Source organism: Gymnodraco acuticeps, unplaced genomic scaffold, assembly GCF_902827175.1.
Source record: "Gymnodraco acuticeps unplaced genomic scaffold, fGymAcu1.1, whole genome shotgun sequence".
Lineage (NCBI taxonomy): Eukaryota > Metazoa > Chordata > Actinopteri > Perciformes > Bathydraconidae > Gymnodraco > Gymnodraco acuticeps.
This window is the reverse complement of record NW_022991632.1, coordinates 325279-349489: the sequence shown is the minus strand read 5'-3', so window position 1 is coordinate 349489 and position 24211 is coordinate 325279. Positions and strand designations below refer to the sequence as shown.

Sequence of the window (24211 nt, the reverse complement as noted above, 5' to 3'; positions counted from 1 at the left end):
GATGCTGATTTATTTTTACTTCCATATTCTTGACATGATAATTGGATCACACATTTTCACTGTTATTTTCCAACACAAGTCACAAGCTTATCAGCAGTGATAAACATTCACATCATGTTGGAAGTCACTTTTTAAATTAAGTTTTTATTTTGATCTCTGAATTGTGTACGCCGGACGTTTGTCCAATAGATGGCAGAGCAGACCTTTATCACATGTAGGAGTCAGAGCCTCCTTACATTTGATTTGTTAAGTGGGAAACTCATATTTAATACAATTGATAGCATTTTTTTTTTATTAGGTGATGTTGATAATTTAAACCTGTTAACATATTCCATTTAGTTCCGTTTTTACTATTCAGGTTCTTAGCTGTATCTGTTTTTAAAAAAAAAGTAAACCACATTTAAATGAGTTGTTTTTATGTCTAAATGCTATCTTATCTTGTGTTTTCATCAGTACTGAAATTCTTCTTATAGGTTTTCAGTAACACACAGATAAATAAGCAACACAGTTGATTAATATCACAAATAATTCATCTGTTGATTGTACAACATCAACACAGGATACAATTAAGTACTGAAGATTGTATTACATTGATTTGGAACAATCAATTACAATATAAAAAGATGAATATATGCATTACATTTAATCGGAAATCAGATTGAGCTAAAGTGGAACGTTGCTAGTTATAGATAAGGAGGGGCTGACACAAAACAGATATGAATCTGATCAAAACATCCCCACTTCTTTCTTCATTTTCAGTTGTTTCCACTGTGGCATGCTGGCAAAGTCATCTTTGTTAATCCCAAAAATGTTGTTGAAGTCAGAGTCGGACAGGTATTTCTGAAAAAGCAACAAGGTACATGTTTACATCTCACAAACAGTCTATGGTGCAAAGGCCTCAGACATAAATTACCTTTTGTTATTAAAGAGTACATTTGTGCTTTATATAATAATAAATAAACATTGCAGTTGCTTTTTTTTGTAAGAAAAAGGCCCTTAAAGGTTTTATTATCACACACACACACACACACACACACCTCTTTCTGGGTTGGGTCAACACCTTCGGGCAGCTCATTGGTGAGCTTGTTGACCAAGTCGTCAGGTGGAAAGCTTTTCTCACTTTCCACACAGTTCTGCTCCTAAAACTCACAGTAAGGTTCAGGTTAGGGTTAACAGATGAATTGCAGTCATACATTCAGATGGTGGTAGATAGAAATTGTACATACCAATGCAACGCTAACAGGTGATACTTCATCTCCCAACTCCTTCTTCAACTCCTCATAGCTCTTTCCTCCCTAAAAGAAAGATATTTGATGTTAAGTGTATGTTTTTTTAACTCATACATTTATGATGCTTCATTTCAGTTCAGAACCACTCACACTCCACTTGGAGGGGTCCCAGGCTGTGAACCACCCAGTGAAGGTGGGCGGCTCAAAGCCCTGCTTGATCAGGACGATGGGGGTGTCTGGGTCTCTGGCGCCGGGGTGTGTGCGCAGGTACTCTCTGCTGGTCACCACTGCTTCTTTACGCTCCACCTCATTGGCTTCTTTACCGATCCAGAGAATCACCTGAGACCAACGATGAGCAAAGGCACATATTATATTTCCCTAAGTAGTATTGCACAAAACAACCTTAGGGGGGCATACGTTGCAGCACGGACTCCTAACTCAGGAGTAGGGATGGGTATCGTTTGAAATTTATCGATTCCGATTCCGATTCCGGTTCTGCTTATCGATTCCGGTTCTTATCGATTCCCCGTTTCGATTCCAAAATTGTAAAAGAAAGAGGTCAAACGTTTAGATAACAAAAATATCTTTATTCTTTTCAGCTTTAACTGAAATTGTTACAAATAAAAAATATACATGCAATACAAATGTATTGCACAATAGCTGTGCTTTATTTTAACTGAGCTATGCCTGTGGCAAGCTATTAACACTGTGCCCAATTGTCTTTTATTTTTTAGTGTAGTGGAGCCTCACTTCAGAGCGTTTACCGCGACCCATCTTTGGTGTTATGAAGTGACTGAGCTCGTGAACTGTCTACGGGAGGGCGGGGGGAGCCTCGCTGCGGGGCAACTGTGGACCTCTGTCGCCTGTCAGCGCAACTTACATGATGCCGTTTAAAAAAATTAAGGGCGGTGCCGGCCATCAGCGTACCGAGCCGGCCGTCAACGGCCCGCTGACGACCGGCCGTTCTGTGATTCTCCAGGTCCGCCCTGTATTCCACCGGGTCACCGCGGCGCCGCGGTACAGACGGACCCGCTGGAATACAGGGTCTACCGCGTTTAGGAACCGTTAAGCAGAACCGAAAAGGTGTATTTTGTACGGGTACCCGGTACCCGGCATTTTCTTATCGGTTCTCATCTGGAACCGAGTTTCGGTTCCCAACCCTACTCAGGAGTGGTTATGGAAAATGTCTCTGAGCAAGGGCCCTGTTGCTATAGCAATAACACACATGTATCTGTTATAAACAAAAATGGGATTCATTGATCAACAGCCATATCATAGACTTTAGGGTCTATTAGTACAATGTGTAATTATGAACACTATTTCAAGTTACAAACAACTGTTGACTAAATTGTAAGGCATACTTAACAGTGGCCTTCAAAATGTTTGAAAACAAAGGCTGCGCTGTAGCCTATTCACATGTTGAGTTATATTAACTTGCTTATGATTAGTTATCATGCTGGTAGTGGCTTTAGTTTCTACCATTAATTAATTAGTTGAGCTATTTGTCTTTCCGTCATTTTCTTCTCTGCTTAAGAAACTATTAAGGCTCTTTAAAGTCCTCCTCCATATAGGAGGACGTTTAACAAAGGAGATAACTTTGACCGTTAACAGGGTTTTGTCTAAAATGTAAGGAAATTTCTTAGAAAACATCATGAATATATGTTTCTTTGGGAGGAACTCTTTGTACTAGGAAGCTGCATGATTAATGCCTACAGTACATTGGCACTAAATGAAGTCAGTTTCCCCGCCATGAACAGTGTCGCCTCACACCTGGTCCCATGTGTCCAACAGCATGACATCGTCCTCGTTGAGGTCATCCTGCGTGAACTGGGTCACTTCAGTCACGATGAAGCGTCCCGTCTTATTGGAGCATTCAAACAGGCGCGGCTGTTGGTCTAAAACGCTCTGCTGTAATCTACAATAAATCATATTGTCATATATTTATATAAGTCATATCATAGAAAATAAGCTTTTCACCCCAATGTCTTCATTAGTCCATTTGCAAATATCAGTACTGTATTTGTGTCATCATCACCTCTTGTCATTAGCATAGGGAGCTTTCCCTCCAAGCAACTCCCAGAATTCAAAGGGCTCCTGACCCTCTGCCACAATCTCCTCAGAGCCTTGTTTTGACTTCTGGCCAATCACAGAGCTCACCTCCTTAGCCATGGCTCTCTCGTCTCCACTGGATCCCTGGTGACAAACTCTCGGTTACTTTGATCTATACACTTTATGGCTGACATTATATGGACATCCACATTTTATTAAAAACCAAATGTGATTCTAGATTATATCACTCAACACAATGGATATTAACCTGCAGCTATGCTAACATTCAATTCAAAAATTCAAAACCTTTATTTATCCAGGTAAAATCCCATTGAGATCAATGATCTCTTTTTCAAGGGAGACCTGCAGCAGTAGGTTCCACAAGAAGACATACAAACATAAACAACAGAACAACAAAAGGACATCATACAGCAAAATGTACAGGGATTACAATTTACATATTTAACCACATGTACAGGTACCAACAGCATCTGATTTTGTAGCATCCAACCGAGCTTTAAAAACATGTAGTGGTACTAGCTTGGTAAACTTCCATTCTTTTTGCAGACTGTTCCATGTTAGTGGAGCTGCACATCTAAAAGCTTTCTTCCCTAAGACAGTCCTAGCACTTGGCACATTTAATAAAACCACAGCATGCGATCTCAGGCAATAAGTACTTTCAGTACATTCTTCATTGAATTAAGACTTTCAGATAAATTGTTTAACCTGGCTGCAGGGATTTATGATTGCATGAGTTGGGCGATAAGGCCCGTCTCACAGTCTGCATTATAGTTCCAGACCTGACTTTGTGCACAAGGGCCTCCTTCAAACTGTTGGCACAATGCTGGAGGCACACTGTCGTCAGACGTATAATGTATTTTTTACTTTTACTGTAACATTTTGGCCTTAGCATCTTTGCCTCTGTCAAGGTGGTTTTGTTTTCAGAAAGCGTCATGTGTTTTAAGGCAGGATTACAGACAAACTACTAACCTAATGTTCCTTACACTTGGTGGAATGTTTAGCAGCCGCCATTAAAGAACATATTCAATTTTGTAGCAGATCTACAAATATGTTTTCATTATTTAAACATTGCTATAGGGTATTTGGCCTTAGCAGAGATGTGCACTCACAAAGTGCCATTCAAGTTATATGTTTACCTTTATGTAACTACAGATACACAAATGTGAACAAAAAATGTTATGAAAAGTATCATCATGAATGTTTGGTCACCCTGCTGCTGCATGTCGGTGAATGATCAGTTATATGATTTTAAACACCTCTTTTCTTACCTTTCCACACCACAGGTGGATTCCTGATTGGCTCTTTAGTAGAAACACATCATTGGAGTTGAGAGAGCTGGCCAGCGCAGTAAGCTCCATGGCTTTGGTGTTGGACGGGTCAGAACCGTGAACCTGGAACAACCTGATGGGCGGCTCTGGGTCAGTGCCCCCTTCTCTAGATGTGCCGCCCTAACATCAAAACAGAGTTTTATTCTGTATTGTAATAAGAAACTATATATATATATATATATATATATCTAAATACATAATTGAAATGCAGTTGTACCTCATATATGACCATTTTGCCCTTGAACATCGCCATAAAGTGTCTTGGTTCCTTTCCCATTGTTATTCTGACTTGGACTGGCTCGTCACCGTACTTCTGATCCAAGATCACTGCCTGAAATGCTGAGGCTGCAATTTCATCCTGTGTCGCATGAAGCCCCTGAAACAATAAGTAGTAGTTTTCATCATTTGATACAGTAATAAAAGGAACATTTAATGCAAGGACAGCAAAGGGCAGCCATCTTGTATGGAACTTTGTAAGAAATGATAAATTGTCAGTGTATAATCAGGAACGACTTTTATTGTGTAAGACATTGGGTGTTAAAGCAAATTCTCACCTGCCACATATAGAGCAGGTAACTCTTCTTGTTGTTAGCCAGATAGGTATACAGGATCAGGTAGCAGTCTCCTCCATAAAAGTATCCGTGCCATGAAGGGTCCACGAGGACAAGCTCCAGGTCTTCAATTCTCCACATCTGAACACATCACAAAGGTTTATTACCACAGAGATGCAATCGATGATGTGATCATGTTTATTACATACAGGGAGAAACCTTAAGTAATACAAAGCATTCATTTTGTCTTGCTCAGATATGTCAAACTCAATTTATATTCAATACGGTGTCCACCAGAGGACATGTTACAGTTGTGCGGCCCTACAAGGCTACAGCTTTCTTACAGAACACATTTTGACATGTGTCATTAACCAAAGCACAGGTGTAAATAATTCAAGTGAATGTTGAAATGTTTCAACACGAGCATAAGCTTACACTTTGTAGCAAAGGCTATCAGTCTATCAACGTTGAGGAACATATTTAATTTGAAATGTTTCTCATCTGTAAAACAGTTTAGGGGAAATAAACGTTCATAGCTGTGAAACAAACATTGTTGTGGAATAGTCAGGATCAGTGTTTTCTGTTATTTTTGCCATGAGAGACTGAAGTACACCACTATCCAATATCCTAAACAATACTAAAAGCATTCATTGTTTCTTCCAGTTGAAATATAATTTCTCATTGCACTCCAAACACAAGTTCATGTATTGAGTCTGAGGAAGTGAAGTAATGTTATTGTTATGTATTTTTACATAATCATAAACACAGGAGAGAAAACAATTCAGATCAGACTTAGAAAAAGGTTTTCCTCACTGGCCTCTCCGGGCATCTGTACCTTGTACTGATGAAGCTGACATTATTCAATCATACGTTTTTGCAAAAGATTAAAGTGCCACAGATACCTCCACTTCACCTGAGCCATTGTCCACCATGCGCTCCTGTGCAGCGACCTCTGGCATGGCGTGCATCAGAGAGGCGTCAAACTTTTCCTGTGTGATGTGAGCTAAAGCAAAGTATGGTAAAAAACTAAAAAACGTTAGAGTTGATATGTTTATCTATCAAAAGCAATAGGTTATTTTAGTCTGTGCTTGTGTTTGGGTTAATTTAAGAACACACATACCCACTTTCCCTCTTGTATGCACTTTTCCCAGACCTTGAGTCTGGTCCTTCACAGTCCACCTCTGGAACAGCTGCTTAAACAGAGCTGACTCCGCCCCGTCATTCACCGTCTCCACATTTGTTGTCACAGGGTAGTTTTTCGCTTTGATGAACTCCTGTAACAGCCACACAACTTAATAAGAAATACAATCAAGCAGAAATGATTACAGGGCTATGTAATAATACTGCATTCTAGGTGTCTACATTACTGAGTGTATACAAGAGCAACCAGACAGAAGATAAGGATCTACGTGGACGTCACTCACCAAAGCTCTGGACATGGCAACCTGCCTCTCAGCTTTGTTTGCTTTCTTTCCCTTCCATACAAAGATCTTTGTTCCTCCTTGATCCAGGATGAAGCAGTCCTAAACAGATAGTTGCAATAAATATTCATGACAAAATCATTTGTGTCCAAACAGTAGAGTTTAAAGCCCTAAGCTATGCAGGACTTGGTGAAATGTCACCGTAGACCCCCTAAGACTAACCTTAGAAAAATGCCTCCTAACCCCCTCCCCCCCTAGTTTACTTGCTTTGATTTAAACTAAATTCCTGAATGACTATAACATAATGATTAAGTAGGTTAATTGAAATGCAGCTGAGAATTGAGACAAATTAGCCCTAATATTGCTGCTTGTTGTAAGTTTAGACTACACCAAATACATAAAAGAGGTGTATCCTATGCTTAGTTTTGCACTTTCTAGTTTTAAATACTTCCTAAAATAATATTTCTTAGATCTCTGTTAAATCCCACACATTTAGGCTATTGTAAGTCATCCTCATTTGATATCTGATGGAATATTTCATTTCATATTCAATTCCATTCACTAACACCCACCCTAAAAAGTCTGGCGCCTTCCACTTTGACAACCTCTGTCCCTTGTTGTACAACCATTCAAATTGTTATTGCTCTAGTGACACCCGTCTGGACGTGGCCGTATTATATAACATTTGCATCCTTTATTTGACGACAAACTCACCTCATGGCTGAGGAGATCCTGAACCAGAGGTCTAGAAGCAGCTTCTGTGACCTTCATCTTTCCATCATCATCTGACACCCTAAACAAAGTTGAAAACAGATAAAAAGAAGAAGGACCCAACTCTCTACCTGAAAATGAAAAGCATGAATGGAACACGGGATGTCACAGAGGTGGAGCAGCTCACTGGTAAAGAGTGAGTTTTGCTTTCTGTTCCTGGTCAGCAGTTTCATCTGGAGGTCCGTCCGTCGGCTTGGAGCTTCTTTTGCCCAGAACGCCCTCCAGGACCTCCATGTTCTGAGGGGAGTTGCTCTCTGCGTCCCCCTCGATCACTCGGATCTCCGCCCGGCCTCCTCTCTCTCTGTCCCGGATGTCCTTGGCCAACAACATGCCCTGAAGCACAACTCAAAGAAATGACACAATGCAGAAACCTCAGAGTTCAAACTGTCTTTATATCGGATTTTCAATACACCATTGTGATAGCCAAACACATCTAACAAAACAATAATTTTATAAAAATAAAAATTGTATCAGTCAACTTTCTGTCTTACTTGTGAGATTCCATTAAAAATACATTTAATACAGAATTTTGAGATGATTAAATATGAATTGTTCTTTTCTATTCGTTCATCTTTTCTTGGACATGTAGCATTTTTTCTTAAATCCCACTATAATGATATAACTACGTAACCTAAATATTGGCTTCATATAAAAACATTACTCATATTACAATATATATTTTATTATTATTTATTTATGTTCACAGTCTTAGAAACACCAACTGGTTAAAACAATGTATTTATTTTACTAGTTTTTTGTTTTGCCACATTTTGTTCATATTCTAGTTCTTGTCTGTTCTTACATGTTGTAGTATTTTAAATCACCACCTGTATATGTCACACTAGCTGTTATGTGTAATACTATTTGCACAAAAACCAAGAGTAAACTAATAGCTACATTTAGAAAAAAAGGTGTGTGGTATTGACAAAATGATGTCAACACCTAGAATATGAATAAATTAGCTGTAAGTTTTAGTCCACACTGCTTTGCTGTTAAAAAGCGTTGAAGTAAATGCATCATTCAGTGCCTCAGGCCTGTTAACAGGAAGTAGGAAATAAGCTTTGACGTCACCCTCCCAGAGCTTTCCATACTGGTGTAATGATGGTATTTAGATCTGAAGAGTCCAGCATGGAAAAAGACTTGTTTCATATATATCCAGAAATATGATGGAAGGAAAACCTCAAAGAGTAAGTCATGGTTTTCTACGTAATTCCAACTCTGTTCCTGTACTTAGGAAAATATAGCTGCAAATGAGTTGACAGAGCTGCATTTCTGTCATGTTTAAGGCATATCGTCATCTCTTAATGATAGTAGCTGGAGGTTTCTTGATGTTATTTGGTTAATTGTTAATGCAAGACACCTTTTCATGTGAAAGGATAATACCTTTTTATCTTGTCTTATTTAAGAGTAAAAATATTGAGTGAATGCTTTTAGTGTATTTTCTGCTCCAGTATCTTTCTGTGTTTCGATATGGATCCGCGCCAAAGAGTGGACACAGGAACCCAAAAACAAATCTTACTTTAAGCATTTCCTGTTTGTTACACTTGGGTCCGTTCCACTGAACAATGGTCTTCCCAATGTCCAACAAAAACACATCTCCAAGGTTGAAGCTCGTCCAGCTCATCTCCACCTGAATCAAATAAAAACATAGAGCAATACATCAGCATTGAATTAGTCTTTGCATCATTTTTCATGACGAAATGTATGCATAATGTCTGTCACATGAGTTTATTTGAACAACACATTCTTAAGGCTATGACATGTACAACCCTGTAATGAAACTGCCCACCTCTCTTGCAATCACTCTTTTCCTCCCTTTGACATGAAGCAGTCTCTTCACATCGTAGTTGTTGGTTTCAGTGTGCCTCATTCCTGATGCAACGCCACCTTTCTTATAGCTAGACAAAGAGAAGATGAGATTTATTTCACTCTATTTTAACATTGGCCTCCTGTCCTGGCAGTCTGACTTACATTACTCCTTGTTTGAAGTAGCCCTTGAAGGCATCAGACTCGTGGCTCTGAACCTCGCGGTGCTGGACCGGAGTGGAGCCCAGGAACTCGTCGAGCTGGACGGTGTAAATAGCAGCTGCACCCTGTTCATCCTGAGAGGACTGACAGCCGATCCAGTAATGGACGTCATAAGCGAGAGAGCTGCCTACCTTCTGAGTCTGTGGGGAGAGAGCAGTGTGTGGACCATGGTGTGGACCAGGACGTTATCTGATGATCAGGGCTAGTAACAGAATACATATACATTTAAGCAGGATATATGATCACATTGCCAAAAATGAGTATCTATAATCAGCCCAGTTTACAATTAAAATGTGTTTTTTAATTATGATTTATACTACATTTTATCATTACACAGAAAAAGCAACCTTTTTTTTTGTTACGAAACCGCACCCCACATTATGACTGCATCCTTATTTTAAAGTAATGCAAAGTTATTCAGACTAAATAAATAAGAATATACTAATGGTTTACCGTGTTTATTGCAATTATGGTAATTTGTATTGAGTAACTCTATTTCAAAGTGGTTAATTAAAAGCACATCTGTCTCTACTTCCTGTAAAAAGCCTGCAATTACAACAGCAGTCTTTACTAAACAAACAAGCAGCCATATCTTCTAAAACCACACCTTCTCAGACTTACAGACAGAAGTATGTAGCAGTCACCCTCGTAAAAGTTTCCATACGATTTCTCTGGGATTTGTACCAGCTCCATGTTCTGTGCGCACACACACACACACACACACACACACACACACACACACACACACACACACACACACACACACACACACACACACACACACACACACACACACACACACACACACACACACACACACACACACACACACACGCACACACACAGTGAGAGAGAGGAAAAAACTACATTTCAGGTCTAAAGTGACCAGCACACTTTTTACACATCATCACTGCTGTTTTAGTCATTTCCTCCCGGAGAAGCAGACTTTTTTTCCCCTTGAAACCTGACTGCTGATAAAAATGTTAGACTAAAGTCACTATTGAACCATTTACCATAAAATCAAATTACCTCAATTCTCCAGATTATAATCCCTGCGCTGCGAGTTACTGCCCTGAATGTGTACTCCATGTTGCTCGGATGCACTCGAGTGACAATATAGACTTTTGATGCTTTGTTTTCTGAAATTGGAAGAGGAAATGGTTATGAAAACTTAACTGTTTTGGTCCTTAGTTTAGTGTATTTGTTTAGTTGTCAGGGACCATGTACAAAAAGAACATACATCTCAAAGAGATAAAATGCTTTGCACCAGATTATAGCATTGCTTTAAGAACATTAAATGTTAAAGGATGCAATTTCCTTGAGAAGACAAATGTTAAACTATTTTCTCTAGATTTCTATCAAACTAATATCAAGCCATCATGTTTAAATCTTATAGTTCATATATAATCAAACATACCTGGTATTCTTGTTTGATGACTTCCCTTGTCGCGTGTATGGTGTGCCAACAGCTGATCTTCTATCTGATATCAAAAGCCCTCAATCCTCTTCCCCTCTCTGCCTTTAAATCATTTGCCTGTGTTTTGCATCTTTCAGGACCTCACACGGTATTCTATCCAATCACTAAGGAAGGAACACAATCATGTAGGCAAATGTTCTGAAAGAAAAAGGATTGACTCATATTCAAATGCACAAACACACACTGTCACTCTGACCCCCGCCATCTTGTCTGTATATTTTACACTCGGCCCTGTACCACCACGGTATGAACTATGAGTCGAAATAATGTTCTTAAATAATACATTAGTGCTAATGGGCTTTGAGAAGAATGGTTTATATACAGTGAGATGGGTTTCTATGGCGACATATACTGTAAAAGCAGATGTCAGAGAAGTACTCTGATCTGGTATGAGTAAAAGTAGAAGTACTAGAGTGCAGGAATATTCTTGTGACAAGTAAAAGTCCTGCAATCAAAAGGTTACTCAAGTAACAGTAGAAAAGTATTAGCATCAAAATATACTTAAAGTATCAAAAGTAAAAGTATTCATTCTGCCAATTGGTCCATTTCAGAATAATACATATTATATGTAGTGTTATCAGAGCTGGTAAAGGTGTAGCTAGTTGTAATGACTTTGAATACTGCAGGGTAGCTTGTACCAGCTTTGTACCAGCTTTGTACTCCAGGTGTAACTAAAGTCTGATTCAATAGTTGATTATATTTCACATCATTCATCCAAATCTGCAAAGTAACTAAAGCTGCGTAAATGTAGTGGAATAAAAGTACACCATTTAACTCTGAATTGTAGTGGGGTAGAAGTACAAAGTAGCAAAACATTGAAATACTCAAGTAAGTACAAGACTACTACTGTAGACTAAACAATGGTCAGCCCAAGGTCTGAAGAGTACATCTTTGAAAAATAAAACAATCTGGGGTTGTGGAGTTAGACAGAAGTGAGCGTAGAAGAGGTCAAGCTGCATCGTGGGTTATTTAAGCGGCAGGCTTTGACAGAGAAAAGGAATGAGGAAAATATATTGTTACTAATGTATAAATAATGCAATAACTAATAATATGTACGTTACTTCATAGCGTGCATGTCAACACACAAGACAATCTCAACGTGTTTGTTTTGTTTTCCTTAAACACACAGTCACTCCTCAGAATCATTTTCATACACAGCACATGAATAACACACACACACACACACACACTCACTCACTCACACACACACACACACACACACACACACACACACACACACACATACACACACACACACACACACACACACACACACACACACACACTGTTTCATAACCACCTGTTAATGTAATGAAACCTAAATTAATGATAAAAAGGATGTATATTCAAATAATCAAATCCTTGTTCAAACAAACCTTATTCAATGACGGTACAGCGTAAAGAAGTCATAAAGGTGCCATGCACTACCACGAAAAATAATTACCATATTATAAAAGATGGCAAATACAATGGACGTCTGGTTGTAGCAGCATCAAACAGAATCATCAGAGGTGCTTTTATTCCTGTGTATGAAGTTGAGGTGGCCTGATTATAAACACGTCAACTTGGTTCAGTTACATTTGATGAACAGATTTGTCATTGTAGTCATGTTTAAAGTTTTAAAGACTCACTCCACTTATTTTATACATGATTTAAGAAAAAGGTGGAGTGTGACTTCTGTGAATTCAACTGTATATCTGTGGATCTCTTAATGTATAAAGGCTTCATGTTGTTTTAAATAAATATATATAGCTTTATATCTGTGATGTCAAAGCTTCAGAAACGTTCTAACTTCTTAAAGCTCTTATATATTTCTTCATCTAGAGGAGTGTGTTTTTGAAGAGGTGAGAGCAGATGTTATAAGTCACAGTTCCCGCTCTGATTGCATCAGTGATACAGAACAAACCACCATGCTTTAAAAAGAGTGCCAATGGGCTGTGTGCTGAAAGGCACGAGCAGGAGCTCAAAGACATCCTGCAGGGATGCTGAAAATGTCAAAATGCAAAACTATTGCATCATATTTTGTTAAGAATAAAAATAATACTGTTTTGATTTGCAAAGTCAATTTACCACGATTTACATAATGAGAGCATGAATAAAGGACCAAAAGCAACTTAAACAAGATAAGACACAAGATCTGCCTTCACCAATGTTTCATGTGAAAATAAATGCATTGATTAGTTCATATTGTGTTATACAAAATCTGTCATTGTGCTGCTAGAGAGTTTAATGTAGACAGTAAATAGTCTTCCTCATAACACAGTGCCTCTATGACTCCTGCCTCCACTCACATTACGCCTCCTCCTCCTCCGTAACGTTGATGTCCTGTGTTTTATGGAAAAAGCAGCCTTCCCCTCAGAGCCTATATATACCTTTAAACATTTCATGGCCGGCTCAAAACCATTACAAATAACAGAAGGCAACACTTGGCCCTGCAACAAAGAAACTATGTATTTATCTGAAACTATCACAAGCACTTAAAAAGAACAAGGTTTGTGCAGTTATGCAGTATTTCCTTTTGTGTATGCATGAGAGGAAAGAAGAGACGAAGGGAGGGACGGGAAGCCTGGAGCGCTCTGAGCAGAATTTGTATATTTGTTTGTCAATCAGGTAAAAGGTCAAGTGAAAATTGAAAGCAGTGTCTTGTCTCACTGAGGGTCTGTGTTCCTCCATCTTCCCCAGATGTTTCTGGCTCCTCCCAGACAGCTTCTGAAACATTCCAGCCCACCTCTGGGAATCTGCTGGCTCCTCCACTCTCTCTCTCTCTCCGCTCCAGTCAAAACCTCTCCAGGAGCTGAGGACACCGGGCTGACACAAAATGAGAGTACTTGTTGTCTTGGTAACTTTGGCGTGCTTTGCCAGCGCTCAGCACCAAGCACTGATTGACTACTTGGAGCGGAGGCTGCAGACTATCGAGGTAAGAATCCCTTTACTTCCCTTTACCTCCTTGTACCTCCTTGTGCCTCCTTGCACCTCCCTGTCGAGCCCTGCGCTCCAGAGTCCCTCTGAGGGGAAACTTCCAGGGACAGGGCATTGGCAATGAAATGCAGATGTGGGCAAATCCTGAGGAAAAGGCTGGAAAATACAGCTCTGTGAGCTCCTTGTCTGTGTTTACAACTTAGAAGAGTCCATATTTGCATTGCATTTTTCCTAACGTCACATTATGGAAACGCTTTTTGGTTCCTAAAATGTGTAAAATGAAGTATCATGATGATGTTTTAAAACAGTGATTATTTGTTATCATACAAGAACACATGCCAGAATTTATGTTTTCACTGTTGAGACCTGTGGAGAAAATCTCATTTCCTTTTCCTGCTCCGCAGGTCAGAGGTCAGGGTCTGCTGAGGAGAGAGAGAGCTGGTATATGAGTCAGTGTTTTGCTAAAAAGGCCTTTGAGCAGGGAGGAAACTTGCCACGTGCGGTTGGAACCTGGTTGTTTGAAGGATGAGCTTCCTACTTATTATACCCTTCAATTTCAGTCTATTTATTTAGACTGGAAAAAACATAAAATGATGGCCTTGATGTATTTACAGTTCCTGTGAAATGACAATTGTGTATGGCTCACATTACTACTGACAACCAGGTTAGATAAAAACAAGTGAGACAGCTTGTATAATAAAAATAATAACAAATGATCTGTCACCTTGTGTGAAAACAGGACCGGATCTCTTTGTGGCATGAGCAGACCGCCCGCTACGCCTCGGAGCTGAGGGAGCTGAAGCAACAGATGGTGTCCCAGCTGGAGAGCCTGGATAAAGAGAAAGAGTTTCTGAGGGTGACTCTGGACGGTGTGGGGACGAGGGTGGACCGGGTGGAGCGGGAGCTGGACTACCTGGAGACACAGAACGGTGCTCAGCCGTGTGTGGACATCGACGACAAGCTGATAGAGCAGCAGGTGATGCTGGTGAAGGAGAAGCAGAAGGCTAAGTACTCAAAACTATCAGGTGAGATGAGATGTGAAGTGTGTTCTGTTCATCAGAACACACGTTGAGTTTTAATGGGGATGAACATGGAACAAGGGCTGCATTTACAATAACCTGAAATGGAGAAAAGTAAGCATATTCTCAAGTTTCTGAATATATAACAGTAATTATGATTACAGAAGAATATTAGGCCTAGGCGTGAGAGGAGACAAATGAAAGAAGACAACATTTTCTCCATTTTGTAATTCAAGAGTGAAGTCAAACTTTAAGTTAAGTTCCTGGGATAGGAATAAAGGCCTAAATGCTGCGACTTGGGATCTATTTTTGTGTCACAGAAACTGAAGACTAGAAATCACAGGGTATGGTTTTAAATGCTGGACTTTTCTTGGCAACTTCATGTTCCGCATGTTCTATTGGTGACTTTTTCAACTTTCAAGCCCTTTAGCTACTTTAGTGCTCATACCGGTAAGTTTATTGACCTAAACATTATTCCTTTAAAAGCAGTCATGAGATCTTTAACTGCTAATGCAATGTAAACCATGTCAGCATGCGTGCCAGTTGTCACTTGTCAAATAAAGCCTGCTGCCTTCTCCTTTTCAGACTGCAGTGACATGATCTCCAGCATAAAGGCCATGAAGATCTTGAAGCGAGTTGGAGGGCCAAAGGGCATGTGGACCAAAGACACAGGCAGGGGCTCTGGGAAGGTCTACATTTTTAACGGGACAGACGAAGACACCATCCACGAGTTTGCCTCCGTTCAGGACTTTGCTCGCTCGCAGGGCATGTCTCTGGCCAAGAACCTGAAGCTGCCGTCTACCTGGAAGGGAACAGGACACGTTGTCTTCAACAATTACGCGTACTATATAAACCAGGCAGAGGAGATGATGGTGGTTAAATATGACATGAAGAACAGCTCTGTGACGGACAGCGCTGTGTTTCCAGTGCAGGACCATCTCCCCGTGTACGGCCTGACCCCAGAGACAGTGATGGACCTGGCTGTGGACGAGGAAGGCCTGTGGGCCATTTACGCCACGCGGCAGAATGAGAGGTACATCTCTATGGCCAAAATGGATGCCAACACGCTGGACATTGAGCAAATGTGGGACTCAAACTGTCCGAGGGAGAACGCGGAGGCGGCTTTCATCATCTGTGGCACTCTGTATGTGGTCTACAACACCAAGCAGCCCGGGCGCTCACGAATCCAGTGTGTGTTCGACATCAATGACATGGTGACCAACGAAGAAGCATCACTGGTTTACTTTCCAAAGCGTTACGGAGCTCACTCCAGTCTGAAATACAACCCTCAGGAGCAGCTGCTCTACGCCTGGGACGACGGCTACCAGATCCTCTACAAGCTTGTCATGAAAAAGAAACTAGAAATCTGAGCTAAATAATATTTTAAACCATCCTCCCAAAACTTCCACAAACACACCAAAACAATGTATAGGTCCTTAACTACAAATCATGTGTACTTCATATTACTGCTGACAATGCTTATGCATAATGTAGCACAACTTTAGAAGGTGTGACTGGTTTCAAAGCGGTAATAATCAGTCTTGAAATTAACTTCGCTGTGTCATCCAATGACCATGATGTATTGGGTTTCATTCCTTTTGGGTTCCTATTCTTGTAAATGCGAATCTCAAAAACGCCATGAGGGGATTTCTTCCAACTTGGCACAAACGTCAACTTTCTCAATGATGAACCGATTTCAATTTGGGTTGCCAAGGGTCACTGCGACCTCACAAACTCAAGTTATATGCTAATCATGACAATTGTGAACACATGTCTAATAGGATAAAATGATGAAGTGCGACTGGACCAGTTAATGACCAAACGCAAGGCAATCTGGTAATATATTGCTTTCAGTTTTGTCAATGTGACATACAGTTTTATAACAGTTTAATTCCAGACTTTTAAAATGTAACAAGTAAATGTTATTAATTATTATTATTATTAAATAGTCTCAACAATTGTATTAAACTTTTGTTTTCTTTAATAATGCACATTGACAACGACAAAGTTGCAACACTTCATCATAGACAATCACTTTGGGCTTAGAGTCTGACTCTCCAAAACCAAACTTACTTTTATAAAATCTGATGAGAATTGTTGTCATATTTCCACATCTGTTTCCTGAATCTTATCTTTGTCGACTGGACCGTTAACTTACTGCACTTACTAAAATGTGTATAACAGGCAATGCTTAGCTCAGAATGTAGTGGTAAAATGTAACATTCATCAAATTTCATTTTGCAGCTTTTTAGTTCATCAGCCTTTACATTTTTAGGGTCAAGCTTGTTTAAAAACGTCAATAACTATCAAAGTCAATATCTATGGTGTTGTCATGTATAGTGCAACGATGTTGTTGCCAAGGCAGACAGCCTCAGAGATACAATGAATAAAACACATTATGATACGTGAAAGAAACAGCTAGCTGGCTAGTGCTGTTATATTTCTGTTTTTGAATTAGTGGAGCACATAGGCATTTTGTGGCCTTTGCTTTTTTACTAAATAAAACAACATTGACAAAGAGCACCACTATTTGAATTATGCCTCTCATGTAATGCAATTGTTTATTAATTTATAACATATCTATTTGATATGGTTTGCTTACAATATGATATTTCCCCATTATCATCTATTCCTATTTCCTCTTTACTATTGGTCATTGTGAAAATAAATTGCAACACCAATTAACATAGTGAGTCTGTCATATTCTGTGTGCACATCGAAGCAGAAAAATCCCCTGAGTGAGATGTAAACCTTTTAGACTTTGGGGCCCCTCAGTGGTCACATGAGAAAACACACTGTGGCCTACAGCAATTCATTATTGTCAGATTTTCCAAGGTAACGTTCTCTACTGAACATCTCTTCTTAATTTCAAAAAAAGGTTTGAAGGTGACCTGCATTGACTATTATGGCTTATAAATACTACAAATAAAATGTTTTTCAGTTTGTTGATTAGTCGTATTTCATTGACATCACTCTGCACTTGACTACTGTTTTGTACTTCTGGTGAGATGCTAAGTCCGTTGTCTTAGTACTTATACTCTGTGCAATGACAATACAGTTGAATCTAAATACTGTACAAAACAAGTTTGCAGAGTATGATAAATATGAAACACTTATGTTAATCTTTTTTTTTAAAACCGGAATGTTATGTTTAATGGGGCCCTATTGTGACTTCCATTTCCTGTGTGAGTTATATAGGCTTTTGTGCATGTAAATGGTCTGTAAAGGATAACATCCCAAAGGGAGTTTCTCTCCCACACACCAATGTTTGTGGATGAGTTCTAATCTGAAGACAAAACATTTCCCATGTTGTCCTTTGCTAGTTCTACTAACCTTAAACGTTTGTGAATGATGTCGCATAATTCAGTTAGTTGATTGGCATTGCCATTTCACATTTTGACAAATCGTGAATAAACCATATATCTTAATGACTGTACAGGTTAACAAAGCCATTTCTTATTAAATATTTGACCTGCAGAACAACCATGGTATTTGAGTCCCTCAAACCATAATGGTTTCTCTTGGCTCTAGAACTCAAGAAAACATTGTTCACTTAAACTCAAACTGTGACGTACTCTGTCGCCCTTCAGACTAAAATTACCCTCCACACGGACAAAGTGCATCAGCTGTTTAAACCAGTTTATTTTTTTCAAACTATAAACAACATCCATAAAAAACGATTTATTACGTTTCAATAAAATCTAGAGTAAGAAAGATTTGACGGCACATTAAATTCTGTAAAATGACAACAGGGACAACCGTATGTACTACGCTGAGAACTTCAGTTTGTAATCCTGCCAGCAAACGCCCAACAAACATTTGTGTGTTAAACAACCAAAGGTGCTGTTATAAAATCACTTCAAGATACTTCAGACCCAACTTTAAAGAATTGAACTGCAAGAAAATCAACCTTTTAAGATCGTGTTGTTTCAGCCCCAACGGTTTTAGATCAAAAGAAGATGCAACCGTCGCTCACATCTTTCATTCAGCTGCTGCTCAATCTTTAAGAGCATGACGTTTGTTTTTTTGCACTAACCCACAAACGTTATCAATAATATTTAACTAACTACTAACTATATCACTTTTGACATCCTAAAATGTGGGAAATGTAATGGCAGTTTACGAGAATCAGTCGACCTGCAGTCACTCAGAGGACTATCCCAATCACAAATAACATTAACATACAAAATGGCAGTTGCACAAAAATATGCAGAATAATTATATTGAAAATGACAGTTAAATGTTTGTAACTATTATAACATCATGGCTGAAAACACAGCGAAAATCTCGGGAGGTCAACCGCCTTAGAAAGCTGGTTTTAAGTGTGACCAAACATCCATTAAAGGATCCAACGTGTCCCGTAGTGTCCGCTTTATGTCCATTCCAGTCGTGGAGATGAGGCGAGGAGGTCCTTATTGCTCAGACATTGTTGGCATTAAAACAAACTCCTATCCTGCTCAGAGTCTCAGGTGAGGAATTGGCATGGTGACGTCGCGGAAGTATCGATGTACGAGGGCGTTTTTGGCAGATATCCTTTTGTTTGGATCGTAATTCAGCATTTCCTGCAAGAACGAAAAGAGAAATACAGTCAAACACTGTGCCTGTGAAGCAGGCGGCGACTAATGATTTGTTAATTGATGGTTTTATTAACCTCTATAACGGGATTTTTCATTTTAGTCTAGAGCTGCAACAATGACTCATCAGTAAAATAACCACCAACTATATTGATAAGCTATTCATTTTTTTGTACACATTTTTGTTTCGGGAAATGCAGTTTTTGGGCTCATAAAAATGGAGATTCCTTGCTTTTCAGTTTTATTATATACTAAATACATTTGGGTTTTTCATTTAACAAAACTAGATATTTTAAACAAATCACATTGAATCAATTAATCAGCCGATTTGAGCAGATTTACTATAAGGGTGTCATATACTAGTATGCTTGAGTGTAAGAGGCACAAACTATTTTGAGACACTGACTTCGCCACATTTAGATGTATTCAATGTTTTAGCATATCGTCATGTTTTGATCTTGCGGACTTCACAAACAAATACACAAAACCAACTTCCTTTACAGATGTAATCCGGGCTAAATGAATATATGAATGAAAGAGAAATGGTCTCACTCCGAGCAGTTCTCTTCCATCTTCATCAAGAATCGGCACCACTTTGGCTAAATCCTGCCGGGCCCACTTCGGGAAGGAGGGTTTGTAGTCGGGCATGGATGTGACTCCAGGCCAGACGGTCTCATCAGGCGTGCCCAGGGTGCGGAAGATTCTGAATAACTGATCGATCTCTGAGTCTCCGGGGAACAAGGCCCTCTTGGTGAGCTGCACAGCGGAGGAAAGTGAGGCGAGTCTGTTAGTTGGATGTTACATATAATCCATTACGGGTCGTGTGCAGGCTTCATGCATTCATATTACCATTTCAGCAAAGATGCAGCCCAGACTCCAGATGTCGACAGCTGTGGAGTAGTATTTACAGCCCAGGAGGATTTCTGGAGCTCTGTACCAAAGTGTTACCACCTGAGAAATATCATGGAAGCAAGTTTGTATTTAGGAAAACAGGATTTCTTCTTAACCAAAACACATGATCAAGAGCACTTTTCTGCTGGGTGTGGCAAGAATAGAAATGGACTGATCGATCAACTGTGACTGGTTACCAGACAATAAGTTGTACAAAATGCCGATCACACAAATATAATTGAATAATAAACACACCGTATAAATATATACTGATCCATAAATAGTTGTATATAAATAAGAAGAAAAATAAATACATAGTGTACAAATTGTTGTTGTCCTAAAAACGGCCTACATATACATTAGCCTATGGAATACAAATTCCATAAATTCTTCTCTGATATCTCTGACAAAAATATAAATTGATGTGGTAAATCATGGTCCATAGAGAGAAAGAAGATCTGCCAAGAAAATTGCAATCCGTGCATCTCTAGTTTTGAAAATACATTTGAAACCATATAACTGGAAGGAGCGTGTTGATGTATGAACAGTTACGTTACCTCGTGTGTGTAAGTGCGGACGGGAACCCCAAAGGCTCTTGCCAGACCAAAGTCAGCGAGCTTGATCTCCCCCTGGGCGTTGATGAGGAGATTCTGGGGCTTCAGGTCTCGATGAAGAACCCTGTGAGAGTGGCAGAAGGCCAGGCCTTGCAGCAGCTGGAAAAGATAACTCTAAAAATGCACACAAAAATATATATTAACGCCCAGGTTAGTCAAATTGCTTTTGATTTCTTGTTGAGATTGAGGCAGATCTGCTTTGCAAAGGTAGCGGAAATGTACCTTAACCAGAGGCAGTGGGATACCAGCGACTGTGAAGGAGTCCATGAACTTCTTTAGATCCTGATGAAGGAACTCAAACACAAGGTAGAGCTTGTTCTCGGTGTGGATCACATCTCTCAACCTGAAACGTGTCAACCCACAGGTTGGCTTAAAACTGACAGAAACAAGTAACAGGAGAATCTTGAGATTTAGCTTAAAGCTGTAACATAAGGGACTTACTTGACAATATTTGGGTGACTGAGTTCTTTGAGAAGTGAAATCTCCCGGATGGCAGTGCTTGGTACACCCTCTGTTTCCCTGAAAGAAAGAAATGAACAGGTTGTTACTGAAGCTCAATCACTTATCCCAGGTTATGATAAGGTTGCCATTTTAACTTCAGTTATTTATTTCAGGTGATTTTCATGGTACGTTTGTTTATTTTAGAGTGGTTTAAATTAATTATAGATTTTATATTTGTTCTATAAATAACTTGGACGTCATTGTGTAGGAATAGCAGAGTTAAAATCAGCAGGTGCTAATACTGGCACAGCACACATTACTTTAAATAGATCAGTGTATTATCACTGACAGCTAACAAAAGAAAAAGATAAGCACAGCTTTTGCTACTGAAGTCCGTCACAAATGTCAGAAAACCAAAAAGAGGGAGTCAATGAATAACCCTACCTGCTGAAGTCTGCTTTTATGTGCAGGGAATGATATGAGTAGGGCCTGAACTAATGAACTGTAATAATTACACATCTTGCAAGTCCTCTTTGTCCTACTATTGTTTAGCTTGAATACCATCTTTGTCCATTAAAAAAAGCTCTGCAACTTTACTCTGACTATCACAACCTGATGATGACAACCTTGAATAAATGACAGGACTGTTTATACGGTCATGCCTAAAAGCCATTTTGAATTTGAGTAAAACATTTCCATCACAGTTTAAGTAAAAGTAGTGTTAGCTACAGTGACGTTAGCTCATGCAGATGATAACAAACAACAGTTCACTTACGTGTCGAGGCGGATTTTCTTCAGAGCAACAGTTTCTCCGGTAACTTTGTTCTTGGCTTTGTAAACCACCCCATACGTCCCTTCTCCTATCTTCTCCACCTTCTGAAACGTATCCATGTTACCGGTCAAGAGTGGAGGATGTTCTCTTTGTTGTTTTGCTCGTTAGCAGGACTCTCTCTTTGTGTCGGAGCTAACAACTGCTCGGTGGCTACACAGAAAGACGTTAAGTAGCAGCGCGGGGACCGACATATAATTAACGGCTGCTCCGGGTTCAAACGGTCCGGAAACAAAACACAGTCGGCGGTCCTGTCTACCATTAACTTCCTCAGATCAGAGACAAAGCCTGTCGGATCATGTCATTTGTTGGACCTGGTGATGATAATACCCCCACATATGTTGATTAGCGTGGCGGCTCTTTTTCTCTGGAGAAACAACACAGTAGCGTTTCCCGCGTTACATTAGGAGCGTTCGTTTTTGTGTTCAAGACACCTCAACTGATTTAGCCAGGCGGTGTTAAAGAGTGTTCCCAGTTCACTGCTCAAAAAGAGCCTTCCTTGTGAATCGATGTGGTGAAGACACGTGTGTGAAATGTTTATTTAGAAAAAGGTGTAAATTGAGTTTAGTTCGATGTTTTATTGTAATTCGGTTCACGTTGATAGAAGAGATCGTGTTGTAACGGAAAAGGAATCAAACGTCAGAAAACAAACCTCATGTTGACACGAAGATTACGTTTTTACGTCATAACCGCCGTGAACGGAAGGGATATTTTTTCTTATTTTCATTAGCAAAATAACCTTTTCAAACTTCTTGTATCATACTACAAGTAAAAGGGCTTTTTAAAATGTGCTTTATAAAATAGGTAAACGGCGAGGGTGTCATAAAAAGACATAAGAATCACAGGTCTTTGGTCTATAGAAAAATAATTTAGTGAATCAAACAACGTTTTTGAATTGGTGCCTCACAACACAAGGAAATTAAAAGCACATAATTATTTCACATATTTGGATACGTTTATGTTCAAGTTTTTTGCCAAAAGATAGGAATATTCACTTACTTTCAATGGTATGGTGTTTTGTGCATACACACATTAAAGGAAATTAGGAAATCAAATAAGGAAATGTACTGCAAGTGTGAATCATTTAAATAAAAAATAGATACAATTAAAACAGCTGAACATAGACAGTGAAGACATGTACATTTTTATTTTCTAAAATAGGTTTTCTGAACAGTAAAGAAGGGGAAATACAGTTGCCCCCTCTAGTGGCAGTCAGTGTATCTGGGCCCACCCTCACTGGTTTAGACCATGGTTTAGACCTATTTATATCACACTGGTGTAAAAGCTGGGGGGGAAATAAATTATTCTTAAACAAAAAAGATGTATACACTTATTTTACAGCGGACATTTGAGCTTGTCATAGCAGATAAACTGGAGGAACAAATAACATTTATGCAGAGGTGTAAAGTAATTACCTACATTTACTCAAACTGTAACCTTTTGAGATACTTATACTTTACTTGAGTATTTCCATGTTATGCTACTTTGTACGTTAACTCCACAGCAAATCAGAGGTAAATCGTGTACTTTTACTCAGCTACATTTACGCAGTACCTTTAGTTACTTTACAGATTTGGATTAATGATGTGAAATATAATCAACACTCAAATAAGACTTTAGTTACACCTGGAGTAAATTCACAAGCTGCCCTGCAGTGTACAAAGTAATTCAAACTAGCTGCACCTTTGATAAACACATTAAAGCATCAGTAATTATAAAACATATGATATATCTGAAATGGTCCAATCTGCATAATGAGTATACTTTTACATTTGGTACTCTGAGTATATTTGTATGCTAATACTTTTTTACTTTTACTTGAGTAATATTTTGACTGGGGCTTTTACTTGTAAAAAAAAAAGGAGTATTCCTACACTCTGGTACTTCTACTTTTACTCAAAGTACTTTCCTCTGCATGTATGATGTCTTTGTTTTACCAGAAATGACAACATGTTGCAACCATGTCACACCTGTGTTTGGGGCTCAAGATTGTCCTGTTAAAAAATAGGATATTTTCACCTTTCACCTCACGTGTTTCCCTCTGATCAT

The 24211-nt window shown here is 39.2% G+C and overlaps 3 protein-coding genes across 3 annotated transcripts; 1 reads left to right on the top strand and 2 right to left on the bottom strand.

The window, feature by feature from the left end:
* Positions 1-5: 5 nt before the first annotated feature.
* Positions 6-10872, bottom strand: avil (advillin). The gene is made up of 20 exons (XM_034198273.1): positions 10816-10872; positions 10428-10537; positions 10020-10094; positions 9342-9538; positions 9160-9268; positions 8890-9000; positions 7498-7703; positions 7314-7392; positions 6603-6701; positions 6299-6452; positions 6081-6181; positions 5182-5319; positions 4845-5003; positions 4568-4747; positions 3265-3422; positions 3000-3144; positions 1380-1568; positions 1227-1295; positions 1038-1139; positions 6-840 (listed from the first exon to the last, which is right to left on the bottom strand). Exons 2-20 carry the CDS (start codon positions 10485-10487, stop codon positions 727-729), a joined length of 2445 nt encoding a protein of 814 aa, XP_034054164.1. The 5' UTR covers positions 10488-10537; positions 10816-10872; the 3' UTR covers positions 6-726.
* Positions 10873-13656: 2784 nt separating this feature from the next.
* Positions 13657-17331, top strand: olfml3b (olfactomedin-like 3b). Its single transcript, XM_034198379.1, has 3 exons — positions 13657-13792; positions 14534-14819; positions 15399-17331. The coding sequence occupies exons 1-3, from the start codon at positions 13694-13696 to the stop codon at positions 16181-16183; spliced, it is 1170 nt and encodes a 389-aa protein (XP_034054270.1). The 5' UTR covers positions 13657-13693; the 3' UTR covers positions 16184-17331.
* A 1104-nt stretch (positions 17332-18435) lies between these two features.
* On the bottom strand, positions 18436-22809 carry cdk2 (cyclin-dependent kinase 2). The gene is made up of 7 exons (XM_034198407.1): positions 22109-22809; positions 21334-21411; positions 21115-21235; positions 20836-21006; positions 20237-20338; positions 19940-20143; positions 18436-19375 (listed from the first exon to the last, which is right to left on the bottom strand). The coding sequence occupies exons 1-7, from the start codon at positions 22222-22224 to the stop codon at positions 19271-19273; spliced, it is 897 nt and encodes a 298-aa protein (XP_034054298.1). The 5' UTR covers positions 22225-22809; the 3' UTR covers positions 18436-19270.
* Between the last annotated feature and the right edge of the window lie 1402 nt (positions 22810-24211).

Coding starts and splice junctions, on each gene's coding strand:
- avil (XM_034198273.1), bottom strand. CDS start 10,487: ATGGAGTACACATTCAGGGCAGTAACTCGCAGCGCAGGGATTATAATC. Junction 6,702..7,313: donor AGGATCTCCTCAGCCATGAG/GTGAGTTTGTCG, acceptor CTATCTGTTTAG/GACTGCTTCATCCTGGATCA. Junction 1,296..1,379: donor GGGACCCCTCCAAGTGGAGT/GTGAGTGGTTCT, acceptor TCTTTCTTTTAG/GGAGGAAAGAGCTATGAGGA.
- olfml3b (XM_034198379.1), top strand. CDS start 13,694: ATGAGAGTACTTGTTGTCTTGGTAACTTTGGCGTGCTTTGCCAGCGCT. Junction 13,793..14,533: donor GGAGGCTGCAGACTATCGAG/GTAAGAATCCCT, acceptor GTGTGAAAACAG/GACCGGATCTCTTTGTGGCA. Junction 14,820..15,398: donor TAAGTACTCAAAACTATCAG/GTGAGATGAGAT, acceptor TCTCCTTTTCAG/ACTGCAGTGACATGATCTCC.
- cdk2 (XM_034198407.1), bottom strand. CDS start 22,224: ATGGATACGTTTCAGAAGGTGGAGAAGATAGGAGAAGGGACGTATGGG. Junction 21,412..22,108: donor AAGAAAATCCGCCTCGACAC/GTAAGTGAACTG, acceptor TCTTTCTTTCAG/GGAAACAGAGGGTGTACCAA. Junction 20,144..20,236: donor GCTGCATCTTTGCTGAAATG/GTAATATGAATG, acceptor TCCGCTGTGCAG/CTCACCAAGAGGGCCTTGTT.